Below are 26,231 nucleotides of genomic sequence, written 5' to 3' on the forward strand. Positions count from 1 at the left end.
TATGATTCTCGATCTTACAGGAAGCCAGTGGAGAGCAGCTAGTACAGGAGTAATGTGATCTCTCTTCCGCGTCCTCGTTAGTACACGAGCTGCAGCATTCTGGATCAGTTGGAAAGATCCAAGGGATTTACCGGAGCAGCCTGATAATACGGAGTTACAGTAATCCAGTCTTGAGGTAACAAATGCGTGAATCAATGTTTCTGCATCGCATTGAGACAGGATGTGTCGGATCTTTAAGATGTTCCGTAGGTGAAAAAAGGCGGTCCTTGAGATCTGTTTCACGTGAGAGCCAAAGGACAGGTCGTGGTCAAAAATAATTCCGAGATTCCTTATGGTGGTGGTAGATGCCAGAGCGATGCCATCCAGAGAAACTATATCATCAGATACTTGATTTCTGAGGTGTTCTGGTCCGAGTAAAATAACTTCAGTCTTGTCCGAGTTCAGCAGCAGGAAGTTGCAGGTCATCCAGGTTTTGATGTCTTTAAGACACGCTTGAAGTTTGGCGGCCTGGTGGGTTTCATATGGCTTGATCGACAGATAAAGTTGAGTATCATCGGCATAACAGTGAAAGTTTATGGAATGTTTTCTGATAATATTGCCTTGTATGTTGAGGATGCCTTCAGTCTCGGGGTAAATCTGAACCTGAAAGGAGGCAGTAGATTCACTTAACCTCTGCTTGAATATCACATCAAACAACAAACCTCAAAGGTGCTTAATGTGTTTCTGTTGCTGATTTGCCCACAGCGCTCATCAACAAAATGGTTTGGATTTCCAATTTAGGAGAATCAGCTGTCTAGCTATAAGAGTGGAGAAGGCAAGGGCAACCCATCTTTATGAAGGTGTTTTTTTGGAGGGGGGGGAGTGCAATTCTCTGAAATCCTATAGTGGAAAACATTATAAGAATTTGCCAGTCAAGGAGTTGTTTAGTCTATGTTCGTATATTGTTTTTGTATTTTCACTTTTTATAGTGTGGTAAATAGTGAACTTGTAAACAAACCAAATTCAAGCCAGGATTCAGACCTGATACTTCCACCTAGCAAAAAACATGTGTTACCATTCATTATACACCAGAAGAATTTTCTGTGTTTAGGTACTAGTGTGTGAGCGATTTAAATTCGGATCAGGTCAGTCAGTGTTTAATGGCACCTCCTAGGTCTGACCCATACTACCTTCCTGGGAACAGAGGAATATCCTGCTGGATGGCAGATGGTGATGGGGAAAGAGAGGGATAAAGGCTGCAGATTATTGGGTCAGACCAATGACACGACGCTGTGAAATGATGCAAACAGGGCTGAGGTTAAATAACTGGGAGCAAGAGGAGCAAACCAATATCCTAATTGTCTTTCAGTTCTACTGATTTTCCACTTAACTCAACACATTTTAGATATTCCCTTTACAAGCTAAGTATACAATGACTCTACACAATCAGGTGTGTTTACTTGTTCACTATTAAAATAGGCAACAGGATGATCCTGCCAGCTTAAAGACATAGTTCAAAATCTTTGGGAACTAAATGTAATACCTGTTTTGCTGAGAATTAGACGAGGAGATTGATACAGGTCTCATATCTTAACAGTATATATTGGGCAGCATCCAGCAACTAGTTCGCTTAGCTTAGTCTCAAGGCATTTACATGACAATTAAACAACATGAAAATGCAAAATACTCGCCTGCAAATTTTTATTGTCTTGGAATCTTATTGTAAAAAGTAAGAACTTATAATGGGTGGATCTGGTCTTTCTTTTTTTTTTCTCTCTCTCTCTCTCTCTCTCTCTCTCTCTCCCTATATATATATATATATATATATATATATATATATATATATATATATATATATATATATATATATATATATATATATATATATATATACATGGTCTTCTATTGGATTCTATCAATGACATGTTTGGAAACTTTATGGTCTTTTCTAGAATTTAAAATACATTTCTGTTGATTTTAACAATGTCTGGCTGCACAACATAGTGATGGATCACTGGGATTAAGAGGTTACATTTATTTTATTCACACTAAAATGCCTTTTACACTGTCACTGGATCAGATTTGTATCATATCCATGTTGAGGAAATAACAACAATTTAGAATATTGTCTGGGCACACAGTGTGCCACGAAGGGAGATGTGCTGTGTAATAAACATTTTTTGCTGATGTGTTGGTTCATGCCTGTGGCTCCCTCTCTAAACAAAGTATGAGTCCTGATTGTGTTTGTGTGTATCTGCCTGTGAGTGTGTACTGTGTGTGTAAATCTTTACCGCAGCAGTAGCATAGCATCCTGCTGGTCTCATGGTGCCCCCTGATAAGCGAATGCTGCAGAGGGTTTCAGAATGGTGCCGGTGGCAGTGGAATTAGCTTCCATTGTCATGATAATGACAGTGATACTCTTGCCCCGTCCAACTCAGACCAGCCATTGTATGGACACAGGAATGCAATTTCTCCTGCAGCAGCAACCGACAATCCTCTATGAGAGTGAAAGGTCCCTAAATGACTTCCCATTCAGGCGAGGCTGAGGGGCCAGCAGCCAATTAAAGTGGGAGCAGCAGAACAGTGCCATCCCAAAGACCTAAGGCTGTCTCTAACACATATTAAGCAATAGCAAGTTCACTGTAGAAAGAACATCTAATCCCCTAAACTATCTTTTTCCTTACAGAAATGATTAATTTGGGGGCACAGGCAGTTTACACTAAATAACTCAAGAGGTTTATTCAGCACGCTATGTACACAGACTCAGGGACCCAAGTTATTGATTTGAAAATGCCTAAATATTAGAGTTGGGGAACAGAGTTCATGGGCAAAGTGGAAGCACTCTCAAACACGATCTATCAGGGTTAAATTCTTTGCTGGTGTTAATAGTATCATATAGTCTCCCCTGTGTTTATCTGAGTCACGATAGAGGGGTTCCACAGTTCTTCATGCTACTGAGCTGTGAGTAAAGTGGGACTCTGAAAGCCCTGAGCTGAGAAGAAGCCCATTGAGCCAGATGAGTTTGTTTTAACACAAATAATCACCCACCGCAGCACTGACACATCTCTTGAGATAAAAACACTCCTTTTGAATGCCTCATTTATTCTGGAGCCACCTTCTCTCCAAAACAATCTTTAATTTTTATTTCCACTGCTTATTCAAACACATTTCTCCATCCTCTTTAGAAGCATTTGCGTTTTTACTGTCGAATAACATTTTGTAATAACTAAACATATCTATCTTCAATTGTTTAAATGTTTTACCATTTATATAAAACCAAAACACTCTGTCCATTTGTAGTCATAAGGCAGTATAACTGTTAGCTGGCAACATGAATTGAATCAGTTGTTATAAAAAATAAAGTGCTCCTCAGTTAGAATAATCTGTCAAGCAGTCAGAGTAACATTACGCTATTCAGTCCTGGAGAACACTATTGCCTTCGACATTTTCAGTATGCTGATGTCAGGAGAAAATATGACTGCTAAACTGAAACAACAGAATGATTAACAGGGACTAGAGCAATTGGGCACACACTTTGTTGGCTGTTAGCAGTATGTTGGCTAGCACCGTGCATTATATGCATGCAAAAGGTAGCAACAGACACAGGACAAAATACCTATCCATCAGACTATTTTACAAGTTGAGATAAAAGCTTTCATCAGACAGCAGGATTTCTTATCATAAATAGAGCTTGTGTGTGTAAGCATCTTGTGCATCTTGTCGTGTGATAGTCATTGAAGGCTGCAATCAGTCTCCAATTATCACTCTTTACATCTGAATGAGGAAATCCAGCTGCACTGTAGGATCTGATGATACAGGAGGAGTAACTGTATGTTTATGAGGAGAGGTAGAGGATACTTACAGACAGAATTGCAGGGTGATTTCTAATCATCTGTACAAATCAAGTATAGATTGCACTAAGTACTCACTTTATGTCTCCACCTGCTCGTTTCCTCTGGGACAGTGTTTCCATCTCTGCTGAGCTCCTTGTCGTGGTTTGTGAGTATTGGCATTTCTCTTGTATGCTGGACTGAAAGCAAATAACATGAGGGTATTAATCAAAGGGCCAAAGGGAGTGAGATTTCATTATATAAATTCTATTTAATTTCTTATGCTTCTGTAATTTCTTTTCCAGCTCTAAAATTATCCAAACGGAGAAATAAACATATTGGTCTATAGAAAGAAAATAAACATAACATGCTTATCAGAATTTCAAATATTAACACAGTTTAATTTTACATCAAACCAATATTCAGTCTATAGTCAGAGGACTGCACCATTAGACCATTATTTCTCTGTTCTTTATCTACATGACTCTCTCTTTCTTTCTCTCTCTCTCTCTCTCTCTCGCCTGCTCTGTCTTTTTCATTTTCTCTTTTCAGTGCAGAATTTGGATGCAAGATGAACTTTGATAAGAGTTAATGAGAACACAGTATTGTACGGGGAAAGAATGGCTCTGGCTGCACTCAAGAGCTTCCTCACCAGGGAGTGGACCGTAAAGAGCCGCAGCCACCCACTCCTCCGGGTTGGGAGGAGGAAAGGAGATTCAGAGAAGAGGAAGACAATTAGAGACCGTGCAAAGACAGGATTGAAAAAAATGGTGTGAAGAACAAGAAAAGAAGAAAAGACAATATATGATCATGGCACAGACATGTGGATTAGTAGAGCCGAGGCTATAACATAATGATTGATAATTACTGTATGTGATATAGAACTTTAAAATAAAGGTGTTTTCAGGTCTGCGGTTTGTTTGCTTTGTTCCGATTCAGGGAATTTATTTTAATTGTATTTGCCCCTCGGTTTGTTTGTCTTCACATGTGTTCTCTCATTGGTTAGAAATGTTATCGGAAAGATTCTCTTCAGAACAACTGCGTTTTCAATTGTTTGCATTGCGTTTGTGTGGTTCCTCTACCAGTGTTCATTACAAGTACAAAATATCCGGCTCCAGCAGGCATTTGGACTGTGACTAAACATTGTCCTGGTGCATCTTATTAGAAAAAGTGTCGCCTCAAGAGTTTGCCATCTGAGATAAGCTCTAATGGGTGCATACCATGACACACTTGCATGACAATTGTTCTTCACACGGCGCTTCGGGTAAACTTGATTAGATTATGTTTATAAGCCTATTGTTTCAGAATGAAGGGTCTATTGCGTTCTAATTGTAAACAAAGCGCTGCATGTATGACGATGCAGCAGTCTCGAACCCACTTGTTTTGCCCCGCATCCGGACTCTATTTTTGTGTTAATATCTGCAAGGACAAACTGAAATTGAGGTTGAAACATTTCAGGTTTCGAAACCTGCTATGTGAATAGACCGTAAATTGTATTGTGCTCAGCAACTGCTTATAATAGATACAATATAGATACACAAATATGCAGTTAATTAGTATTAGTGTGGTTTCACTCTACTGCTGACTGTAAATCATTTTGAGCTGGTTTAACTTAACATTTTTAGATAACTGATGCCTTAAAAATGTTTTGGGTTAAATTGATTATTGATTATTTCTTCAGCATTCATTATAAGAGATGTCATTTAACATGTTGTGCTGTTGAATAGTGTCCAGTGGTCACTGGAAGAGATCACCAAACATAATTTGTAATACAATTAATAACAAAATCAACTCCAATAATGATGCCATGCAAGTTTAATACACCTTTCCTTATGTTTTTGTTGAAATAATTTATAAAAGAGGAGACCGAGAGGGATACTGCTAGAATAATAGATATACTTTATTCATCCCAAGGGAGAAATTTGTTCGTAGCAGCAGCAAGCAAAGTTACAGAGTAAACATACAAATATTGAATGTGTAAAAAATACAATGCAATACAATAGCAGAGAACATATTAAGTTCAAGAAAATTAAATAATAAAGGAAAAATGCTAAATATATACAGTGTATATAAAGTGTATATACAGTATATACAATGAAATAAAAGTACAGTGACTAACTAAATGACAAAAGCGGTGCTGGGTTTATTGATATTGATTCAATTGGAGGATCTGGCCAGAGGTGATTTATTATAAAGTCTTATTGCGGTAGGAAGGAATGATCTCCTGTATCAGCCCTTGTGATCGTGGAGCTGAATCAGTCTGTTGGAGATAGCGCTCCCGTGTCCCTGCAGTAGGGTGGTCCGGGTTATCCAATATGGACAATAATTAAGAATAAGAGGAAAAACAAGGTCCATGAGTGTGAGATAGCGACGGGAGGGGAGCCGACCAAAGATACAAGAAACCTGAGTAATAATATAATGGGAGTTAAATGATGATTGTAAAATATGACTAAAATGAATGCATTAAAGACAGAGGAAGTGCTTGACATCATAGCCTTGATGGTCATCTGCGGACAACAAGGGTCCCTAACAGCGACAGTGGAAGAGAAAAAAGATCAGGAGGCAAATGAGTGTAACATCTTGAGGAAGTTGCTGATAAATTAATAAATAAATAGTTGAGAGAGGAGAGGGCTTCTCTAGGATATCATCTTAATTGAAAGTGACAGCTTCAATTAAAAATGGAATCCATCTGTCCGGTTTCTAATTAAAAGCGAAACCACTGATAGTTTTGACTCATTAACTTCAAAGAGTGATTCAGTCTGACCGAGTGGAGAATGTGTGTCACTGGCTGAATGGAGAGGGAGCGAGCAGATGAGAAGTGGGGCAAAGGATCAAGAGGACTGATGCATCTGCTACAGTTACTTTATATGAGAGAGAGACAGCTCTTAGTCAGTGGATAAACGGTCAAATGATAATAACCAGGAAGCAGTTAGCGACTACAATGCTGTCATGGAGGTTGCTCAACCTGAAAAAAAAAAGGAGAACGCTCACAGCAGTAAGTCACCTTTTTTTTTTTTAAAGAGCAGCTTCTTCATCATTAGGCTACTGCTTTCTGAACAACACTGATACAAAGCTTTTACACACACACACACACACACACACACACACACACACACACACACACACACACACACACACACACACACACACACACACACACAGTATCATGATGCTCATTATCCGGGTCACACATGCAACTAGCAGGAAGAGGACATTCAAGGACCAGCCAACCTGTTGAGAGGCTGTTTGCTGTGTAGGAGGATGACTGAATTGTGAGGCAAGTGAGTGTCTTCTTGGCTTGTCACAAAAATAAAGTATACGTTGACAACGTAACAATAATCGTACACACAATACAATATACAAGACGTGTTTACAGTAAGTTTCTGACAGATTTGCCTGATATATTAAAGATCTAATTATTCAGCAGTTTTCCTATAGTCCTTCGGGCCATTTGGAAGCAGGACAAATAGCTATAAAATCAATTTGGACACATTATCACCGTATGAATTTATTTGGGGAAGAATAGACTTTCACACCTTTTTACACTTTCCCTCCTGCCTCTGTTTCCTTTTCCTTCATTTGATCCAATAACTTCTGTATTGAACATTGCTAAAAATACATTTTACTTACTTTGCTATAACATTGTTTCAGTTGTAACATGCAGGACACATTTGAAGGACTTTCTGCAAATTCTAGAGAAGAACTCTAACAATATAACCATAGTCAAGGTTGCAGAGCGACTAGCACTTAGCCAGCACTTCACCAAGGCCTTGGGGCTGTTTGCAGTCAGAGTCAATCGTTCAGTCAAATGTCAGTCTGGTGGGTTAGAAACAGAGAGGTGAAATCCAGATAACAGGGAAATGAAACACAGTAAGATCATGCAAAAGCAAGAGGCTATACAAGGAAAATCCCCAAAATAGAATTAGAACTACCGACCAAAGGTCTTGTCATTAAAATACATTTTAATGAATGAAATTCATGGTGAATCATTTCACTTTTAGATATTTGATGCATGTTGCTACATGTAGTGTGTTTCCCAAGCCAGCAGCTGTTCACTATGATGCCGAAACATTGTCCTCAGACCTGAAAATGTAGGTGATGCGCAATCATTCACAACAAGCAGGGGAAATATATTATTAGAGCATTAGCTTGCATAATGTTGCAATATGAGGGAGACAGTGGGAAATGGGAAACGGCTTGACTGACCATCATCTGTTCTAAAACACACACAGTTTTCGAGCTAGAAAGAAGAGAGATAGGACAAGTGGCACAGTTGTAGGTCAGAGAAAATCACCAGAAACTGTATACTAAAATTGGCACTATAAGACATCGCTATCTGTTCATCCATGTACACCGGTTTGCTGCTTACTTACTTACTTACTTACTTACTTACTGACTTACTTACAGCAAACAAGTACAGTCTAAAGCAGTGTAATCTGCAGCAGCTGACATCAGTTGCAGTTTATGCTCTGCAGAGTATACCAAAGAATGAAATTGAGTGTCTGATGAAGTTAACAGGTCACTTTAATAGTGTACACTGTTTAAAGTGGCTATTATAATCAGTACTTTTAAATCAAGAATGAATCATGTGAAAGGGGGTCACTGTAGGTATGAACACATCACTGAATACAAATAAGTTGCATGTTCTGCAAAAAGTAAGTGTGCATACAGCTTCTTCAACATCCAACAGTTGACAACTCTGCTGTTGCACAAAAATATGGTTTTCTGAACGGGTTGTAGATGATGATGAATGGGGGCTGTTGGAGGATGCTACTCAATTTAGCCACACTCTCTATGTATAGTGTTGGTCTCACTGCACAAGGCAAGGAAAGAGGCACTAATGCAAAGTTTACTGAGTTTAACACTCTCCCTATCTCTGAGCATAAATGATTCCACCTTCTAATTGCTTCTTCAGAGGCTGGCCAATATAAATTGGATTATCCTCTGAGGAACCTGCCCTGTTCCTCGTGAAACTAGCTTTCTTTGTTCAATACATCACAAGTTTGGAAACGGTGTACAGTCAGTGTGTGTGTTCTGTATCTGAGAGATGCTCAAGGGAGAGACGGCTTCACCCAAAACAGAGATAGACTGGACAGTGTAGACACTGTTATCTCACATTCAAGTTGTCAGCATTAAAGCCAGCTACTAACATCAAAGACACTGTCTAATTCCATGTTTTACAGCACTGGCCCACAATTTTCAGTCAAAACAGAACAAAGATTTGACTCCAGTGTGTTTCTCAATTAAAAGCCAATAAAATAAAAACAAATAATGTGTTCCTCTGGTAATATGTATCTATGCACAAACGGAACAAGAGAGTCTTTTAAATTGACTAGCTGAGGTCCAGCAGCAAAGCAGAGTGAATGAGGTGCCAGTTAAAGCCTTGTGAAATGTGTAGCTGGCTGCAGGCCTCTTTTCATCAGCCGAGCCAAATCACACTGCCGCCACAGTTACCGAAAGCTTGAAAAGGGGAAAATCTCACCACCTGGGCACTGTCACACTGCAGGTCCAGTAGCACAACATAATGAGGTTTTCACACTGAGACACTCCAGCTAGAGAGAGCGGCGGGGGAGGCAGATGTGAGGGGGAGTCGGTGGGTGTGACAAGGAGAGAGAAGGGGAAGGAAAGAGAAAGGCACCCGATGATAATGTATGAGCTGTCGTCAGTGCTCTATGGTGGGGGAAAGAGTGCGGTGGTGCATTTAAAAAGAAGATTATCATGTCAAGATACAGCAATACCTCGGTGAACACTGATTTTCACTGGGTGTTGGTGCTCTGCTCTGTCTGTCTGGGTGTGAATACCCAGAGTGGCTAATCAGGAGAGGAGGCTGTGTGTTGGCTCCAGGTTGTCTCATGAACTAACCAAGTTGGGCTGAAACAAGAACCAACCACTGATGATTTCCTCTGTGTTGTATACAGCTGTACTGTTTATTAGAATTCATGTTTTTATACCATTGTTGAGGTGCTGTGCCATCATAAATCTACTGGGCCCTCTGATAGGTGATGCAATAATTTTGCCCTGACCTATAACATACCTTTAAACTGCATTTAAATCCTACTCTCACCATAGCAAAGAGCAGATGTTGGTCAGATTGACCTGGCCCTATATCTATGTTGTATCTGTTAAGCTATGCAATGTTGTGTAAATGGCATGGCCTGCTCAGTTGTCCAATGTTATCTTTATAACAATTATAACTCATACTCAGCATGAACATGTAGGCCCAATCCCAATCTCCCCCCTAAACCCTCAAACCCTGAACCCTCAGGGATTTACTGACATCAGCTGCTAAGTGGTTGAGTGTGAGAGTCTGTGATGGCTTGAACTGGTGTGAATTTGAATGGGACAGCATTTTGCTGCAACATATCACGTGACTACATAAATAAATATTGTGTACAATTGTGTATTTATTTTCTACTTTTTATTCACAGATTTGAACGTCTTCCTCACGAGATGAGAAGTCATTTTTAATGATGTATTTACTCGTTTTTGTCAAAACAAAATGTTTGATGAAGGAAAAAAAAATATTATTATATATATTTTCTGCTTGCATTCCTCTGAGTCTGTGTTTTTATGTTCCATCTTTAATCCGTAATGTTGTAGTGTAAATGCATTTTATCAGGCTGAACGCCCACGTGTCGCTTTGTTTACCTTTTTTTTTTTTTTTCACGTCTTCATGCTTCCATTGGGAACTGCGTGTTTAACGTCACAATGCTATGAACTATGGATGATTCCCTTAGGCAAAGTCAGCATTAGATGCTGATTTACGAAAAGGGATCATAAAGGGCTCAAAATGTCTGTCAGAGAGCCCTCAAGCACTCTACGAGGTAACAATGGGACACGCCTAAACCCTCAAGGACTTCGCGGGAGCGCGCCTCAAAGTCTGTGAGTCCGTAAGTGTGGAGATTAAGATTGGCCCTAACTCTTTATTTTGCAACTGCAGCACCTGACAGTATGGCTAACAACATCAAAAAGACAGAGCAAGACAGAAGTCATGTTGGCCCATAATACACAACATCACCTCCCCTCCTACAATGGACGTCCGAGAGTGGTGCAGAATTAGTCCTAAAACCTGAATATGAGTTAGCATTTTTTCTCTTCTGGTTCTCTCTTCTTGGTCATTGTGTTGTTTTAAAGGGTTTTTGGTTAGCTACCTGAACTAAGGTATGTTGTGAACATAAACTTAAGATATTTAAACATTTTGCTCAATGATATAAGTAAAAACTTATCTCGGGAATTTTTAAGCTTTTAAGTGTCTTTAAAAAGGCGGTTGCTAATGGAGTGGGGAATGCTCCCCAGAGAAGGCTTTTGAACGCAGCCCTCGGGCTGGCTCCTCCCCACTCAGTGCCAATATATAAGGCACCTGTTGTTATGACCTCACTCCCCTTTTGGTCCCTGTCCTGGTCCTGTGGTGGCTCGTGGTCAGTTTTAGATTATTTTATAGTCAGAATCTTCATTTGTATGTTGCAGCATGGTGTTACCCTTTTTAATCAATTTTTATCATTTGTAGGTTCACCTGCTGCTGTTTTGCTTTTGCCCGTTTGTTTGCTTCATCTGTTTTGTTTTAGTCTGTTTTACCATGTCCAATTAACCTATTTAGCTGTTTCCATTTGATATCGGTTTTGCATGGTTTGGCTGTGAATTTAATCTGCATGTTTGGGCTTTTAGTGTTGTTGATTAGATTCTTTTAATTACTGTAATAAACATCTGGTTAATTTTATGAAACACGTCTCTGGCCAATATCAGTACTGAATCTGTGTGTCCTTAAACAAACTATATATTAGGGTTGTTAAACTTATATTTATTGGGGTGCAAGTCCCGAAGTGGCGTTGTCGGTTTCCTTTTTCTTCCCCTAAAACCCCATCACACTAAGAAGTGGCTAAATGAATGTATACTCGGACGACAAGTGTTGTAGTTTTTTTTACAATTTGTTAGTTTCATGGACCTGTGTTTGCCACAGAACTTATTTTCTGCAATAATCCGAAATCCTATTGGCTTTTTGCCAATGCTAACTTCTGAGGTTGGTCTACAAAAATATGTCATCCCTGCAGCACCCTATGCAATAAACAACCGAGGGATTACTCAAATTCTTCAGTTCTCAAATGACCATGGATGGGATGGATGATTGATCCAACATTCCGAAGACATTAATAAACCCACAGTGTATAACAGTGTACGTATAACATTAGTTCTGGGAAAAAAATGCTATGATTTGTCAGTGTAAAAAGGCTCACCATGAGCTCTATACTTTTGACATCTTATTTTCAGTTCTTTCTCCAACCAATTTGCATTTCAATCATTATGAGAATTCAGATGCGAGTTTTAAATAACTCTGTTCTGAACACAGCAGCAGTTGGTGTGAAGGAGAAAAACGGTATAAGGACTTTCGTTGTCAATCTGACTTTTCAAGAGCCGTCATAGAAACGCAGCCTGTTTATGAATTAAGTTTTCATTGCTGGAAGACGTTTAAAAAAAAAGGTTGGCTGTCTACTGTATGCCACCTATTGATTTTGGTTTTAGTCATTACTAGCTGACTATTGAACCTCAGCATAGCTCCCTGCTTCCTCATGAGTGTTCATCAACACTATAGCCCAGAGCCTATATTATTCAATCAATTTGTCAGTTGGCTAAGCACAGCTTGAATACGTCAAGTAAAACAAACCTTTCTGCATATTATAAAACATCTATAGGAAATAACAAGCCTTCTTGTGAAATAACAGAACACATAAGTATTCAATATTTGTTATTTACTCTTCAACCTTAATGGTTTATATTATATTCACATTCTTTCTCTCCCACCCTTGCATTTCTGCTGTTTCTCTTTTTAATTCCTCTGAAAGCTGACAGTGAACCCAAATGCACTGATCTGAAAAAATGTGGATAAGGTCAAAGCCATAAACAAATACAGGAGAAACCTTTCACCCAGAGTCTAGAAATGTATCAATGTGTGTTGTGTGCTCTTACACATAAAGAACTGTCTGTACATGTTCTTAATTTCCGGTGCCCTTAACAAGCTGCCAAGAGCAGCAGTGCTGAGGTGCAGTTTTAGCAATGTGAATACATACATAATAATACATTCATTTGATATAGTGCTTTTCAAAATGCTCAAAGATTCTTTACATGGGACCAAGACAAACGGAACAAAAAAATAGAAAGACAATAGAGCAAACAAACAAACAGAACATCCCCGGCGCACAAGAAAACTGAAGAAGCTGTGTAGAATGAGTCCTGTAGTGGAGGGTATGGAGCAGGTGAAGGCGAGTTTGGAGAGGAGGGCCTTGAGGTCCTGCCCAAAAGACATGGTGGGAGCCCGACGGATGTGAACGGGGAGGGCGTTCCAGAGAGGGAGTGCAGCAGCTGAAGGCCCTGTCACCCCAGGTCTGGCGCCCGGACCTGATGGTCTCCAGAGTGGCTGCAACGGCAGACCTGAGTCAACGGGCCGGGGCGTCGAGGGGGAGGAGCAAGGCTCTGTGGCTGCAACGGACGGGGCCGACGGAGGAGTCCAAGTGGCCTGATGGCCGAGACGAACAGAGGAGCAGAGAAGCTGGAGAAGCTGCGAGGTGGAGCACTGCAGAACTATGCCAGCCCAGAGCAGCAGCAAGCACCACGGACAGGAGGGAGCCGGTCGGCTCATCGACAGCTGCCTGGCTGGCCAGCGAGAGACCGCCGGCCAGCCAGCTAGTTGTCCACGGTAGCCATGAAGCGACAGGTGAAGCGACAGGCACGTCAAGACAATCCACAGCAGGCAGGTGATCAGCACCGCAGGACAGTCGAGAGGCCATCCAGGCAACGCACCTGAGAGAAGGAACATGGACAGGAGTATCAGCAGGGAGCCGGCTGACTCGGCTGACTAGCGAGATGCCGTCATCTAGCTAGTTAGTTGTGCAGGAAGTAGATGGTATAGGAGGAGAGCAGGTGCAACAGGCAAGGAAACGAATCCAGGACGAAACGTTGCAGTAGAAAGTAGAGTACGTTGAATAAACTTAACTACACTGTTGAATAAATAATAGAAAAAAAATATATAGTAATATAATATAGTAGTTATAATAGTAGAAAAAACTAACAAAAACCTAACCAAACAAAAGCGGTGGCGTTAAGCCTAGTTTATGGTTCTCTGTCACGTCGACGGCGTACCTACGGCGTCGACGTGACGCCGTCGTTGAGCATTCGAAGTTCTACGTCGAGGGACCACGTTGCTCTGCAATTAACCGCCATGCCGCCAGGGGGGTGTGCCTGTGTGGCTGTGTGGTTTCAGGGGTTATAGCCGAATTCCGGTCACACTAAACAATGGCGACCAAGTTGGAGCGGCTGCATTAAAGTTGGAGCTCATCAATATTGAAGAGCAAATGCTTATATTGCAAATGTTGAAGCGCAGGCGGCAGAGAAGTCGTTTGCGGAGGTGGTCTGTACCACTAAACCGGTCGAGGCTGGGAAAAAGCAACTGCCGGAAATTACGTTCTGAGCGGACCAATCACAGCGCTTGTGGTCCGCGTCAACACGACGCGTAGTTAGGATTTTTTTGGAGGTGCGCGTCAGGCTACAGCGTAGGGGTCTGCGTCGACGGCGTAGCTACGGCGTAGGTACGCCGTCGACCTGACGGAGAACCATAAATTAGGCTTTAGACTCACCAGCGTACCCATTATACCTAGCTATAAATAATCTAAGAATCATTACAATCCATTATGTCCGTTTTACAGTGGTAGAATAAGTACTCATATCTTTTACTTGAGTGAAATTAACAATACTGCAGTCTAAAGTCCTGCATTCTATCTATATATATATATTGTGGCATCACAAGGGGACAGGTAGTGGAGGGGTGCTACAAAATAGCCGCCAGTGCAAGAACTACATCTCCCAGCCTGCCTCACCGCTTACCCAGCTGCAGCTGCTTAAGGCACCTGATTGAGGCAGGGCTGGAAGACTTAAGAGAGAGCACCTGGGAAGGAGAAGAAACACAAGTGGAAGGTGAACCCATAAGCACCTGGAAGAGGACGACAAAGAAGAGGACCTCGTAGCCTGGATTCACCAGTGTTGAAGTTTTGTTTGGTTAATTAACCCCTTTCTCCTCCGGGATGTTTTCTAACTGGACCCTTTTTTAATACTTTGTTGTTTGGACGTTACCTTGCTGGTGGGATGGGAAATAAACCTTTACTTTTTGTTAAATACCCTTGGATGTGCCTGTGTCCAGCTCTCTTTTTGCACTGCCCCAGGCCAGCCTGTCCTAGCGACAGCCTGTGACACTACTATATATATATATATATATATATATATATATATATATATATATTTCATTTTCACGAATAAATGCAAGCAAAACAACTTTCACAAATGTAAGGTACCACTGGGTGAGTAGACCTGAATAAGCGACTGATAATGGATGGATGGGAGTTTTTTTTATGTTAATAACACAATGGCGATTGAGCCCCTGGCACACAGATTAACTCCTTGTATTTGCAGCATTATGAGTAGTGTTGCTGTGATGTCATTTCCATGGAAAATCACAAGCGGCACTCTCTGGGACAACCTGGTCTCAAATACGTGAATATTCACTGATATTATTGATAATTCTTTGTCGGCTGATGGGCCTTCAATGTATTGGTTGTAAACATGAAAGGAGATTGCTCCGGCACCTCATTCAGTCACAGCTCTGCTATTTTATCCTCATGTTCTTGTACAAGGCATTACATATAGAATAGAATACTTTATTGTCACGAAAACAACGAAAAACAGTTTAGCAGCTCTTACAGTAAAGACAAACCTTGAAAACAACCATAGAAACATTCACATCACAAGTAGACAGATAAATAAGTGGATCATCATGAAGTGCATGTGCCATTGAATATTGTTCAGCAGTTAGTGCTAGTGTCCTCAGCATTTTTGGTGGGAGGGAGGGTTCTATACATTTGACAGCCTGTGGGTAAAAGCTGTTTTGTAGTCTGTTTGTGCGTGTTTTAATTGTCCTGTATCTCCTTTCAGATGGAAGGGGAGCAAACAGTGCATGTCCAGGGTGGGTGGGGTCTTTGGAGATACAGCTGGCTTTTTTACAGAGCCGGCCAGCGTATAGGTCACTGAGGGGGGGTAATGTGGTCCCAATCACTCTTTCTGCCATCCTCACCACCCGCTGCAGATCCCCCCCTGTCCTCCACTGTGCAGCTAGCAAACCACACAGTGCAGCAGTAGGTCAGGAGGCGCTCAATGGTTGCCCGATAGACGTTTATCAGCAGGTGTTGAGGAAGGTGAGTCTGCTTCAGCTTCCTGAGGAAGTAAAGCCTCTGCTGGGCCTTCCCCACCTGATGGGAGATGTTTTTGGACAAGGTGAGGTCGGATGAAATATGAATATCACCAAATACATCTGAGCTGAGAACAAGGACAAGGCAGCTTGGTTACAACCTGTTTGTTTAAAGGGAATATCCATGCAGTATGTAATTATATTTTAATGCAAACATGCCATGTTTTCATGTTATGTTAATCTGGATTCAAATATTTGGATACAGGATGTCATTGACTAACATGCATACAAAAAACAATTACTGAATTGAATATACCCATCATCATCATTAAGATCATAAGGTCTTCACATTTTATAATGAAACAGAAACACTGCTTTTTACATGAGACAGACAGTAATTGGTGCACAGATGCCACAGTGTTAAAAGAATCATGCAGCCCTCACCTAGAAACTCTTTTAATAGACTGCAAACCTTTTTATTCATCGCGGGAGTTTTCCTCATTCATCCTGGTCAGTGTGTACATCCCATCTCAGGCCTGTGTGAGTGAGGCACTCCAACACCTGGCAGAGCAGATCAACTGTCTGGGTGTTTGTGCTCCATGGTGGAGCACAAACACCCAGACTCCCTGCTCATTGTTCTTGGGGACTTTAACAGAGCAAACCTCAGCAAAGAACTGCCAAAATACAGACAGCACATTAAGTGTAGCACCAGGGACAAAAAAACACAACACTGGACCGCTGCTACACTGTTCTGAAAGATGCTTATCGCTCAGTCCCTCGTACAGCTTTGGGACTCTCTGATCACTGTCTGGTTCATCTTCTCCCGTCCTACAGACAGAAACTAGAATCTGCAAAGCCTGTGGTGAAGACTGTGAAGAGATGGACCAATGAGGCCATGCTGGACTACAGTCCTGCTTTACCTCTACTGATTGGAGTGTTTTTGAGGCTGCTGCTACAGACCTGGATGAGCTCACTGACACTGTGACATCATACATCCGTTTTTGTGAGGACATGTGTGTGCTGACTAAAACCTTCTGCACATGCAACAACAATAAACCCTGGTTCACTGCAAGGCTCAGGCAGCGTCGTCGGGCTAAAGAGGAGGCCTTCAGAGGTGGGGACAGGATTCTGTACAACGAGGCCAGAAACACATTGACGAGAGAGATCAAGGTAGCTAAGAAGAGCTATACTGATGAGCTGGAAAAAAAAGTTTTCAGCCAACGACCCCTCGTCAGTTGCAGGTTTGAAAAGCCCACTTCCACCCTGCCCAACTGCCCCATCAGAAAACATTCACCTTCACTATCTGCCTCACCTCTCCGATCCAACCCCCCACCGGCACTGAGGATCTGCGAGGAGGATGTGAGTTGGCTCTTTCAGAGACAGAAGATCAGGAAGGCTCCGGGCCCCTCCTGCCTGAAAGTCTGTGCTGACCAGCTGTCCCCCATCTTTACGCAGATCTTCAACCGATCACTGGAGCTTTGTGAAGTCCCTTCCTGCTTCAAATGCTCCATAATCATCTCGGTCCCCAAAAAATCCTCCATCACAGGATTGAATGACTACAGACCTGTCGCCCTGACGTCTGTGGTCATGAAGTCCTTTGAGAGACTGATGTTGACCCACCTGAAGAACATCACAGGGCCCCTGCTAGACCCCCTGCAGTTTGCTTACCGCGTAAACAGGTCGGTGGATGATGCAGTCAATGTGGGACTGCACCATATACTGCAACACCTCGACTCCCCGGGGACTTATGCAAGGGTTCTGTTTGTGGACTACAGCTCTGCATTTAACACCATCATCCCAGAGATTCTTCAACCCAAACTCTCCCAGCTCACCGTACCAGCCCCCACCTGTCAGTGGATCACAAACTTCCTGACAGACAGAACGCAGCAGGTGAGGCTGGGAAAAATCATATCCAGCACCTGGACTATAAGCACTGGCGCCCCCCAGGGATGTGTGCTCTCCCCACTGCTCTTCTTCCTCTACACCAACGACTGTACCTCAGAGGACCTGTCTGTTTAACTCCTGAAATTTGCAGACGACACAACCCCCCCCTCACCCCCTCCCCAGGAAGTGGGCTGGAAAGATCATCACTGCAGACCCCTCACACCCTGGACACAAGATGTTCCAACTCCTCCCCTCTGGTAGGCGCTACAGAGCACTGTATGCCAAAAACACCAGACACAGGAACAGCTTCTTTCCACTGGCCGTCACTCTGATGAACAATTCAGACTCTTCCATTTGCACTATCTGCACTTTTTGACTACTGTCTTTAATGTCTTTTTAAAATCTTTTTTATATCTATCTTGTTTATTGTGTGTGTGTGTGTGTGTGTGTGTGTGTGTGTGTGTGTGTGTGTGTGTGTCTGTGTGTAATAATTAAATTCCATGTATGTGCAAATACATGGCCATTAAAGCTGATTCTGATTCTCCAAGGGTTAACAGTTGAATAATGCAGTCGTGCCAAGGGTGACAAGAGGTAATAATCATTTGACCAAGAATACAGTTTGTCTTACTCTATGTTGGTTGTTAAAGAAGCTAATTAAACCCTCGTGAAAGCCTCTCCTCGGGAGCCAGACAAATTAAATACCCTCATGTGTATTCTCTCTCCAACTACCGCACAACAATGATTACACGCCATGCACAGTCTGCGATGTGTTAAAAGTGACTCACCTGGGTGTGTTATCAGATGCTGTATTAATTTATGTATTAATCTCAGGTGATATGTAATAATAATACTACTGGAGATTTATTAAAAGCTTCAGTTTGTTTACATAGCTCACCTATTCAATATATAGGTTTAGTGTGGAGATTAAGGCCCTGCTTGTCTGAGCATTTTCTACTTAAAATTGCACATATAGTGTAATGAGACAGCAGTGGTTGCTCTCATTGTTAATCCCTTCATGTCTGGTTTCAAATAATCACACAGGACATGTGTGTGCATATCCAGTGTGAAGCCTATATTAATCCATGAATGCCTCTTTTAAATAATCATTCATTAACACCTAAATGATCTTCTTAAAAATATGGTCTCTTTTTTTCCTCCAAATCCCCTTGAGAGTATGTGCATGTACCATTTTGTGAATGAATAGTCAGTCAGTCTGTACATTGTCAGTGTGAGATGCACATCTGTGTCTTTGGGTCCCTGCTCTTTGACATGTGTATTAAGACGCACACGCACGCACGCACGGACACGCACACAGCTTCCTCTTTGCCTAGCTGCAATTTGTAAGCCCTGAGCTCCAGCCAAGCTCCTGTTGCTGAGGGGAAACCAGCTGCACACTCATCCAATCCTCCTGCCAGTTCTCCCGCTAATGGAATAGCCCAGTGCCACCTATGCACCCCTGCCATTGGAAAACATGTGGTACGTCCTATTGGTGCTTCTCTAGCTGGTTTGTCACTGACTCAGTAGTATCACAGCAGTTAGCCGAAATGACAGCCTGAGCGCATACACACACACACACACAGCAAGAGTGAGGACGCAAACGGAGAGCTGCAAGAGAGAAGCAAAGACATCCTCGGCTAGCTCTTGAGCCTCTCAGTTTCCTGGTTGTTTTGCATCCCTGATATGACCCTGTTCAGCCCAAGATGTGAGTATATGAGTGTTTATCCCTATGTGTTTGTGTTCATGAATGGACTAGTGGATATTTGCATGCAGCACTGTGTGTCTAAAAGACAATATTATCCACTGTGCCTCTCATTGTTTGCTATACCCTCCCATTTTCTGTTTCCCCTCTACAAGCCTCTCTGTTCATAGAATCAGCTTGTTTGCTAGTCTGAATCCCAGGTTCATTTTCACTTCTGCCCCAGAGCTGTTTTTTCTTTCTTTGTCCGTACCACACATTGACCCAATCAGATGGTGGTTTTCAGAAGGATCTATGGAATGTTTCAGGTTTTGATGTAAACATTGTGATGCATTGAGGTGTGTCTGACAACTTTATTAAAACTGTGTAGGTATATACATTCAAACCAAACCGTTCTCCCACATTGGCAAGGTCAGCACTTGCTCTCTGGGCATGACGGCTTGTGAAACTGAAACGTATGAAGGCTTAATTGTGGCTTAATTATCTCTGGTAATGAACTAACGCATTACTTTTTTCCCTCCAACTGATGAATATGAATAGTGCATCTCTTGTAAACTCATCTGAGCTGCAAAATATACTCTGAACTTCCACACGAGTTCAGAAACAGCGCTTTGCTCACAAAGATGCATTTCTGTGAAGTCCATACAAATTGTACAATACAAGGTGAACGACTCTAGTGGAAGTAAACTCACCTTTGGCTGTCTCTCTATGGTATGTGGTAATGTGGGATCTTTTCAGGGTCTGAAACTTAGATCATGTATATTCACTGTTCATTCACCTCCTTTTTTGTTGCTGTTGATAGAGATACTTTTCTAGCTCACACCAACACCTCTGGTCTTAACATGCCATCTATTCTCATTAACCTTTCATATCTTTTCTATCTGCTTTGCTTCATTTATCTGTCTATTGTGTTCCGAGTTGTACGTTACGCTTAAAATCAATCTGCATTTAGTGAAACATATTTGTTTCAGTCATCAGCTTAAGCATTTGTGTTCTGCTCTAAAATCAGTTGTGTGATTTAGAGATTAATTAAAAAATATATAAGCAATTTAAGGGTGCACCCAAAAATTAAACAATCAGGATGAAAGAAAATGATGATAGAAGACAAAAAAATTAGGCAATGATTTTATCTGATTGTGTTATTATCCCATCTTCCACACATCAGTGATTTCAAAGTGCACGGATTAATAGAACGTACGGTAGTAAATTACATCTTCCTATGTGCATTATGTTAACAATTTTTTTTGTTTGTGTGAGTGCCAGGTTTCAAGGCAATTTATGATGACGGATTTATTACTGGCAAGAATGCTGTGTGTGTGTGTGTGTGTGTGTGTGTGTGTGTGTGTGTGTGTGTGTGTGTGTGTGTGTGTGTGTGTGTGTGTGTGTAAAATAAAATACAATAAAATAATCCTTTATTAGTCCCACATTGGGAAAATTGCAGGATTGCAGCAGCATTGCACAATGAGACACATAGTAAATAAAGTAAAGTAAGTAATATAAATAAACAGTACAACAGTAATAAAAACAGTAAAGAAGAATACAGTAGCAATATTAAATATACAGATGGAATAACAAAAGTATATACAAATACTTAAATGACATTCATCTGGTGCAATATATAATACATTTAAGTGGCCTGTGTGTGTGTGTGTGTGTGTGTGTGTGTGTGTGTGTGTGTGTGTGTGTGTGTGTGTGTGTGTGTGTGTGTGTGTATGTGTATGTGTATGTGTGTGTGTGTGTGTGTGTGTGTGTGTGTGTGCACTTGTGTTTGTACAGAAGATGAGGCTGCTTGCCAAAAAGGTCTGTGAACACAAAATGCATGCTGTGCACGAATTCCCTCTATTCATGTGTTTCATGTGAGTCCTTGACTGTCTTGATGTTTTGTTCATGGGTGTTAAGGTTGCATACAAGTATCACCTAAAGCCTAATAGGTAGTGATTAAAAAGACAATTAATAGTTGGCCCTGATAGGGGAGTTGTCTGTTCAGTGTGTGCAGGGAGGTGAAAGCACAGGTTCAGACAGAACAGCTTTCCTGGAGCTCGTTGAGAATTCAATGACACTTCAGCCCGGTGGATGCTGACTGACTGACCGGTGTCTTCAAAGGCCTCCTCTAGAGATGCAGATGTATTTAGAACAAGAAACGCTTTTCCATGTTGTTATTTTGTTTCCAGGTAGTCTGATTAAGTCGTTTCTCTCTCTCTCTTTGGCTTGGTATGAAGTCTAGCACTTAGCCTTAAATCCATTCAAACCCGCAAAGTAAATGGACTTGTAGTTGTACAGCGCTTTTCTAGTCTTCCGACCACTCAAAGCACTTTCACACTGATTTCACGGGCTAAGGTTAAGTAGCTAAAATTCATACACATATTTATACCAAACAGGGAATTTTGTGAAATGCAATATAATGTACAATCATTTTTAATTGATTCAGCCCCTAAAAAAACATTCCACTGGAATAACAAAATAATCTTTCAAAAATCAGGAATCAGTTCTCGAGTCAGGGAAAATACATCATTACTATTGTGTGCATTATAGTCACCATTGTGCCATCATTCTAACATCCATAAACCGTTATCTGTGTAAATTAAGACCAAACTCAAAAGAGAAAATCCAGTTCAAAGCCACAAAAAACGCAATTTACAATGTAAGAGCTGCAGTTAATACATTTAACAAAAGTGTGTGTGTGCGTGTGTGCGTGTCTTCACTGAAGAAGCTAATTGTAGCACATAGGACTTTGTTTACCAAATAGCAAGCTGATTACCTCCAACGTTTTTTCCCATACTGTGAGACAACTGTGCTCAGCAGTATCCTCCCATCTTCCTGTCTCATGGCTTCTTCATGCAGTCAATCATACATTCTTATTGTTGCTCAGCAAACACATTATACATCTCTAAACTTTGTTGCTTTCTGCCATACAATCACTTCAGCCCCAATCTGTGTAGATAAGGAAATGTCCAGTATGTCTTTAAAGATTTACTTAATTCTTCTTCTGTTTTGTCATAGTGGAGGAAGGTGTAGTTACATGCCATGAACATATTACACAATACTAAGTATGGCAAGTAGCACGCAACATGATAGAAGTCCCAATACTATTTCTAATAATATCATATCACTTAGAGTAAATTCTTTTACATTCTTAGAGGCTAGGCTGCATTACGACTTTCTGAAATAGTTGTGAAATTAACAATTAATGCCCCGCTTGTTTGAGCATTATAATTAAAACACATTGTCATATATTTGACCTATCTTTTGAAATGCCAGAATTATTCACCCACATTTTGCCAAACTAATGCTTATTTAAACATGTCTTTAAATATTATTTGTGCCTATATTCCACATATCAAAAACACAGTCACAGTAGTAGTGTGCATGCATGCCCGGCTCAGGCAAGTACTAGTTAAGGTGTCAGCAGTGGGGGCCAGTTCGTCACCAGCAGAGTTAGCTGAAGAGAAGCAGGTCATTGTTTGACTAAAATCGTCAGGAAATGATCTCTGCTGTGGAAGGTAAAGGCACATACACGTGTCTAAATTTCATTTCACACATTCAAACCCCTACTTTATTAATTGTAGCTTCTAGCCATTTGACAGTCACACGATGTGAGTGTATGTGCAGCTGGCCCAGTCACACTCCATTCACCACCCATCTGTCCATGTCAGACCGGCCTCTCCTCTCCTCCTCTTTTTGCTCATTCACTTTTTTTCTCTCTCTTTTATTCTCACCTTTGGAAAATCACTGGTGAGCCCCGACCAACACGAGCAGTGAGCTGTTGACATATCCTGTAATCAAGATGGCTCGTGGTTAATCGCCCCATTGGAACATGTCTGCAGAGCTATTTGCAGGAGAGATGCATGAAAACAGAGCGATAGGGTTTGGCTTTTGAGACTGAATTCTAAAGTTGCACCAGATTTCTGATGTACGCTTGCAGACGGGAGACAAACAGAGGTGAACAGCTGGCTCAGAGTGGCAGAAGCAGAGTGATGGTTGATAGATGTATGTGAGAAACAGACAGCCCTTTAATCATTATCATGTCAAATGACGACAGCAAGTGCAACAGTTTAGGTTAATTTTGCTCAAATAATGAGTAAACTAGAGTCTAGGATAAACATGACAAGACAACGTAGAGGGTTTGCAGGTTAGATAATCATCTGAATATTCTTCCCCTTCTGTGTTGTGTTATTTTGATGCTCTTTACTTTATCAGTACAAGGTTAATTAGTTGCTCTTCCATGCAGACATGAGCATGAGTGGAGAGTTGAAGTCCAGCCGCTCCAGGGCAGCGAGTAAGAGGGCCAGCAACACCATTTATGGGTGAGTATAAAACCCACACTCACACAAACACACACTCCTGCCCCCACACACTGAGATAATCATGTATTCTATTATTTGCTACAACCTTTTATCAGTAACTCAATGAATGCACCTCAACGTTGCAATCAATGCCGCATTATTCGTTGTTAGCTTCATACCAACTGTGTATGTAAGCTGCTATTGATTTTAGCCAGAGGTGCTGTCTCCATCCCTCAATGTTTTAATCTCTCTGTTGATGTAGTGCACACATATGACTGGAGCTGATTACTGTTTATTGCTGGTGGTTCAATACAGTGCCGTGGTGCTACACTAACATTAACTGTCTGCTTAGATAGCTGGCAAAGGAAAGGCAGGGCAGTGGGAAAGCAGCAGTGTGTGGACTTAAGGTTGTAATAGTTTTTAATTTTGAATTGTATTCACTTTTATTTCATAGTTGAATAGTTTTAAATGTCTTGGCTTGCATAACTCTTACCTCCAATTATCTCCTTGAACTGCAACCCTGGCTGCAGCTCATAGGCCTTTATCTCTTCTAATGAGCACAAACCACAGAAAGTACACTAAAATGCTCTTACCCTACTGACTCTGACAATGCCTTTTCTCCTATATGTCCACTGGATGTGGATTGGTGTCATCCTTTATACACCAATGGACATGAAAAGAAAGGCCCTGAGAAAACATCACATAATCGGAAAAATAGAAAGGAGACACCGTTACTGTAAAAATGTCAATATATTATTGGGTTCCTGAAAATCTATATTTTGTTCCACGTCTTGCACAGATGTAAAAAAAAAAGAAGCTTTTAAGGCTTACAGGGCTTTTTTTGCTGAAAATGTTTTATTGAGAGGAGAAATACTCCCATTAAAGCAACTCAAGTAAACATAATACATAATATTGAAATACTTTGCAGGACATCCACCCGAGGACACCAGAATGCAAAATAGATTTAAATTAAAAAAAAGATTCCTGGCAGCTTCATTTCCCGTCCCTGTGCTAGTTCCATCATAGCATACAGTAGCACGTAGAGTTATACATATTGCAGTATGGGACATTATGTCCCCAGCTTGTCCTTCAAAACCGTTAATCTCTGCCTGCACTCCCTCGTCCACTCCCTTAAACCTTAAGCCCCCAAACGTTATTTGCTCATTCCACCATGTAGTTATTCAACAACGTGCAGCCATGCATTAATGAGATTAGTCATACAGCACACACACACACACACACACACACACACACACACACACACACACACACACACACACACACACACACACACACACAATGACTAACCACAAATGGAACACACCTGAGCTAGCAGCTTCGATATTCGCCATTTCAGGTTTACGGACACATAGAAGACTAAACCAGAGAACTTGTCTAGCCTGCACATATATTAAAGAACAAGACTAAAAGTCCCTAGCCATATCTCTTTGTGGCTGTACTTTATGGGGTTTAATATAATCTCATATTTCCAAATTGAAAAAAAGGTTTGAAAGGTTGAAGCTCAGTGTTTGAAGGCTTGAAATATAATAAAGAAAAGGTTTTGCAAGATTGAAACTAAGTTTTGAAGATTTTGAAACTGTAAAAATGCTTTTGAGAAACACTGTAAAAAGGAAAACTCAAATTCAGCAAGGGGCTTAAATTCTGAGGCCATCGGCCCCTTCCTCATTTCTATCCTCCTACTTCCGGTGCCCTTGCTCAAACCACAACCATCTTCAAAGTCGACCTTTATTGTCTACTACATACATGTAAGCTTCATGACCGTATCCACACACACAAACACACACACACACACACACACACACACACACACACACACACACACACACACACACACACACACACACACACACACAGGGAAAACAATACCAGCGTTGCTGCCTGGTAATGATAATACAAACAATTTCAGCACATGGTCAATCTTGCAAAACCTTTTATATTAGAATTTATTTTTTAAATTTTAAATATGGCATAATATTCAAATCATAGTACTGAGCTAAATTATCACATCAGCATGCTAACATACTCATAAAGACAAAGCTTACGTGCAGACCAGGTATAATATTGACCATGATCACTATCTTAGGCTAATATATTACCATGCAAATGTTTGCTAATTAGCATAATACACCAAGTACAGCTTAGTTAGATGAGAATGTCATTAATATAATACAAATTTGACCCAATGATGGTGCTAGATCAAAAGTTAGGTCACCAAAGTTAAAGAGGAACTAAAGGAAAGCTCACATTATCACCAGAGATTTTTGAGTACACCATTCCATTGCAATCCATTAAAAATGTGTTGAGATATTTCA

At 41.1% G+C, this 26,231-nt stretch overlaps 1 protein-coding gene across 1 annotated transcript in view; it reads left to right on the forward strand.

Moving 5' to 3' along the window:
• Window positions 1-19,599: 19,599 nt before the first annotated feature.
• LOC306735969 (heterogeneous nuclear ribonucleoprotein C-like) overlaps window positions 19,600-26,231 on the forward strand; it is a gene marked incomplete at both ends in the record, with an annotated part of 31,228 nt that continues 24,596 nt past the window's right edge. The window contains 2 exons of the mRNA XM_079217542.1: window positions 19,600-19,621; window positions 23,844-23,919. Coding sequence (XP_079073668.1) covers window positions 19,600-19,621; window positions 23,844-23,919 — 98 coding nt within the window. The remainder of the gene's footprint in view (window positions 19,622-23,843; window positions 23,920-26,231) is intronic.

The sequence above is a fragment of the Taurulus bubalis genome (genome assembly GCF_910589615.1).
Source record: "Taurulus bubalis genome assembly, chromosome: 4".
Lineage (NCBI taxonomy): Eukaryota > Metazoa > Chordata > Actinopteri > Perciformes > Cottidae > Taurulus > Taurulus bubalis.